This window comes from Poromitra crassiceps (genome assembly GCF_964638095.1).
Source record: "Poromitra crassiceps genome assembly, chromosome: 18".
Taxonomy (NCBI): Eukaryota; Metazoa; Chordata; class Actinopteri; order Beryciformes; family Melamphaidae; genus Poromitra; species Poromitra crassiceps.
Window position 1 is genome coordinate 19,985,727 of NC_139636.1, and position 5,000 is coordinate 19,990,726.

Sequence of the window (5,000 nt, forward strand, 5' to 3'; positions counted from 1 at the left end):
GAGAGAGCCATAAACTCTGCAGGCGACAGTAACGGAGACGTATTTCTCATCATGGTAATTATAGATTTGGCCACAGTGAAATATGTCTCAAACTACGTGCTGCAATTACTAAAGCGGGTCCGGTTGCAGACGAGTCAAACTGAGGCCATGACCGCGCCGTGAGAAGCTTTAAATCTGTTCTGAGACAGCAGCCATGTAGCTAATGCCTCCACACGTCTCCATCTTGTGCGCCGGCCAAAGCAGGATATAAAACAAGGAGGATGTGAAATATAGACATGTCCAAGCGGTGTCATTTCTGTGCTCACCTATTAGCAGCCAGTCAGTACTTAAAGGAACACTCTGCCCATTTTCAACCAGCTTTGTATCATTAGAACATCAGTAGTATATCAGAAAACTGTAAACTGTTTTGAAGTCTGTCATTTAATTTGACAGTTATTGAGTGTTAAAGTGTGGACCAGTGACATCACTGGTCCACACTAACTCAAATTAATAACTCATTAACTCAAATCAACTCTCAATAACTGTCAAACTAGATGAATGACAGAATGTTTGACAGTTATTGAGAGTTGATTTGAGTTAATGAGTTATTAATTTGAGTTAGTGTGGACCAGTGATGTCACTGGTCCACACTTTAACACTCAATAACTGTCAAATTAAATGACAGACTTCAAAACAGTTTACAGTTTTCTGACATACTACTGATGTTCTAATGATACAAAGCTGGTTGAAAATGGGCGGAGTGTTCCTTTAATTGGTTGTCTAGATCAGTGGTTCCCAAACTTGTTCACATCAAGGACTGCTAAAGTGACACAAATCAGACCACGGACCCCCAGTTAATACCATTTAGTCCTAGGGTCCCCCATCTGATACAATTTTTGCTTTGAGATGTTTTATTACAGAAAGTGTATGAAACCCATGACCAAAATATTCATACATTTTATATTGTGTTACTTACAGTATGGATGGTATTATAGTGAAAATAAGTTATCCCCCATTTTGCTGGGGATCCCCTGTGCGGTGTGTGGGAGACACATTTGGTGAGTTAATGTATTCATATTATCTATTATCTATGGGAGGAAAATAAGCCCTGTGTATTTGATACTTACGAACTATGCGCCATGCATTTAATATAATCCTATCCTTAATAATACAATCCCGACCCCCCCCCCCCCCCGGTCCACAGCAATATTGATTGTCATTTTTAAAGGCTGGGAACCCCTGTGTTAAAGAGCAAATCCAGGCTAAAACACTTGAACTCGAAAATGTAGACAATGACATAAGATATTTCCAACAACAGAGTTGGGTAGCAGAACATGTAACAGTCTAATGCAACAGTATCCAAGGCTGGATTTGGCCTTTAACCAAGCTATGCTGACAATGACTATGACCTTCCTCTAATTAAAATAAAAAGTGAAAGTGAAATTAGCACAAGGCCTTAACATGACATTTGCTCCAGTCACAGCATTGCCTTAATGAGGATAAGATCGGCTCATTAATGTTCATGTAAATGTAGAGATTGTCTCATATTCTCATGCTGTATGAACCACTGCAGCCTACAATGAGTTCAGGTCAGTGTAAAAAAGGATGCAGAAAATCAAGCATGAAAAAGATAATAATGATACCATAGAAGAAAACACAAAGTTGCGAGGACGGTTTATAAGATCCAAAAACCGGTTTAGGCATACGAAAACAAGGGATTTCATCCGCCATTTATTTTTCCACATTGGTGGATGAAACCCCTTGGTTCATATGCCTAACCTGGAAGTGGGCGAGACTTGGGCTGTCTATGGTTCTTACGGCTGTTGCTGTGGTCGTCTACCAGCACGATCTCCTTGAGCAGCTGGGGCGGAGTCCTCTGGATGGCCGTGTGCACGGAGCGCAGCAGCACCGACAGCGCCTCGTTGACGAAGATGAAGATGACGCTGAGCTGGGGAAGGTCTGAGGAGTAGGACATGTTTCTGCATCTGGAGGAGAGAGAGAGGATCAGAGCACCACAGCATGAACCAGAGAGAAATGAAAGGAACAGTTCACCCAACAATGAAAACTCTGTCATCATGAAGTTTGTCCATATACTGTAACACACAGGGAGGTTGTCAGCATAACTCGAGAGAAAACCAGTCACCATTGACTTCAGTACAGTACAACGATGAGTTTATAGTCTCAATCACCACTTTTCAAGTCTTCTTCAATACAGCATGATGTTCATTCTGTAAATTATGGTCCCATTTCGAGTGAGATAGACAATAAAAAAGACTTGTGATTGACAGGTCACAGCTCGCCAATCATGGACCAAATTGACATCACTTCTGGCCCCAAATAGCCAAGATGACGATGGTGAAAATGCCAGACTCGAGGCTTCAAAACAGGAGTCCAAAAACTAATGGGTGACATCACGGTGGCCTACGTCCATATATTTGATATATTTTTAACTTTAGAAACGTTTTCAAGTCATCAAAGTAGCCTACTACAACTCAGAGTGAAGTCCCAAGTCACCAGAACCCAAGTCAAGTCTCAAGTCTTCTCTTCATGCATCAAGTCAAGTAGTCTCAAGTCATGTGACTCGATCGACTGACCCATCTGGCCGGAAGTCCGGGATAGGCCGTGTGAGGGAGATGCGGTCGCTAAGGTAGCCATTGTAGCCGAAGTAACGGAACTTCTTCAGGGCGACCCTGCGGCTCTCTGGACCGAGGTCGTGACCCCAGTGATCGAACAGCGATGATGCGGGGGACGAGTCCGAGGACGCTGCCGGGTCCTCGCCGTCCTTCTGAGGCGTGTCTGTGGAGAGGGAGAGAGAGAGGGAGAGAGAGAGAGAGAGAGAGAGAGAGAGGGAGAGAGAGAGAGAGAGAGAGAGAGAGAGAGAGGAAGAGAGAGAGAGAGAGGGAGGGAGAGAGAGAGAGAGAGAGAGAGAGAGGATGAGGGAACTGAATTCCAAGGCAACCCAAAATCTACTCCTTGAGAGATGAAAGCCCGCACTACTAAGGACTCTAAGCCTTGTGTGTGCGTGTGTGTGTGTGTGTGTGTGTGTGTGTGTGTGTGTGTGTGTGTGTGTGTGAGAGAGAGAGAGACAGAGAGGAACGACTATATCTGTATTTGGGAGCAAGTATATTCAGATATTTTCAAGCGTACGGTATATCACTTTAGTTTTGCTGCTCTAAACAACAATACATTTTCTGCCCAAGCCGTATAACGGTCTTCACTACTGCATCGCCAAAGACCCTGACCGCTACCTGACGTTATACTGCAGAGAAAATAAGTGACAAATGAACTTCCTGCAGCTGTACTCACTGAAGAAGAACCCACCACACACTGGTTATCAAACAAACCCAGTGGCTCAGTGGGTGTGAGAACAATTTCAGCAGCACGGACGCAAATGTAATGCAAGAGACATACAGTACAGGGGGGGGGCTTTCATTGTTATTACAAATACTTCATTCTGGCAGTCACGCCAATCTATTTCTAGCAGAGGTGGACTCAAATCCTTTCCCATGCCCAAGGTAAGCATATTATATTTCTTTATCAGTACTGTTCTGTGCTGTGCGCCGGGCTTCCTCCCGTGCATAATAATAATGAGAACAGAAAACATGCTTGAGGCCTGTATGGAGAAATATTTGCTAAGAAGAGAACGCATGCCGGCAGCGTAGTGAAATATTTACATTGCATTAGAAACGTGAGAATGTGTAAACGCGGAGAGAGCGCGTTCGTTGTAGCTCGTCATTATTCAAAAGATGGATGCGTCTTGGTTAAATAAGCTGCATCTCTGTCACCTATTACGTGTTAACATGGCAAATCTGGGTCGAAGGAGCGTCTGGAATTTGTCCGATCTTTTGAGAGAATGAAATATTCACAAGACTGAAGTATATGTAATCTAAAATGCAGTTTCAGTCATTTTCAGTTGAGTGTCAAAAAGGAAATTCAAATGATGAGGTTGAATTCGATGAGGTACTGTACAGTATAGGGTTCCAGAGAAGACTTGGGCCCCTATCGTTGCATCGGCGCAGTTTCTAGGCCGAGCGGCAGGCGCAGATCAAAGCAGTGGGCGTGGAAAGGCGCACTTGATATCGTCGTGCTGGCGCTAGATGCAGCCCAAAGCATTACAACCACGCCTTTTAGGCGTAAAATTATGCACCGTCATGCTCATTGGATAAGTGCAATAAACGAATCGCACGCTTGCCTTTTTAGCTCCAATTCCAGTGATCCCGCAAAACCAGACGAAAGCCAAACGCTCTGCCCCCCCCCCCCCCCTCCCTTCATCCAGCCTGTCTGTCTGCATTATAGGCTATTATTCCATATTATTATGCTTCTCAAACCAATCTAACTGCAGTTTCAATACTGCAAGCATGTAAATACGCTACACTATAGCAAGATCAAAGTGAAAATAATGTTCTATGCATCAGCTAGAAAAATATAGCCTATTAGATTGGTGAAAGTTTGTCCAGAAAGATATCATTTTCTCTCGCCTGCTGCAGGAAGGATGATGCACATAAATATACCCTACATTATGTCAAGTCATTGCATAAATGTGTTTTTATTGTAAAACTAAATGTGAAATAGGGCCAAGTTATTGGAGGGACATCACAGTATAGCAGATGCCATTAGAAGCGCGTTCCGAAGCGCGTTCCGCTGTTACTTCTCTAAATCACGTTAACTCGACAAGGGGTATATATAGGCCCAGGAGGACATATATGTTTCACATAGGGTGGTGTTTTCATTTCGAGGTTTTATTTGGTCCAATATTGAAATGTTGACAATGGCAGGCTGTGTTACCATTACACATTAATTTAGAACTACCTTTTATATCTATTTTGGCTCATTTGGTGGCTATTTAGTAGCGAAATGAAGAAACACAATGCATGCTGGGAACTCAGAGAGAGAGAGAGAGAAGGGTGACAGAGAAGAAGCAGTGAAGGCACAGAATAGGCCTGCTTTACAAAAGCGCAAAGCGCTAAATGTAGGCCAGGTCCCAAGATATCACTAGGCTGGTATTTAGCGCCGACACGCCC

General features: G+C 43.6%; 1 protein-coding gene across 1 annotated transcript in view; it reads right to left on the reverse strand.

Moving 5' to 3' along the window:
* The window catches only part of LOC310792558 (polypeptide N-acetylgalactosaminyltransferase 18-like), a gene marked incomplete at its 3' end in the record, with an annotated part of 124,879 nt that overhangs the window by 52,642 nt on the left and 67,237 nt on the right, over positions 1 to 5,000 (reverse strand). The window contains exons 2-3 of the mRNA XM_083654256.1: positions 2,574 to 2,775; positions 1,798 to 1,964 (exon numbers count right to left, since the gene is read on the reverse strand). Of these exons, the coding sequence (XP_083510382.1) occupies positions 1,798 to 1,964; positions 2,574 to 2,775 (369 nt within the window). The remainder of the gene's footprint in view (positions 1 to 1,797; positions 1,965 to 2,573; positions 2,776 to 5,000) is intronic.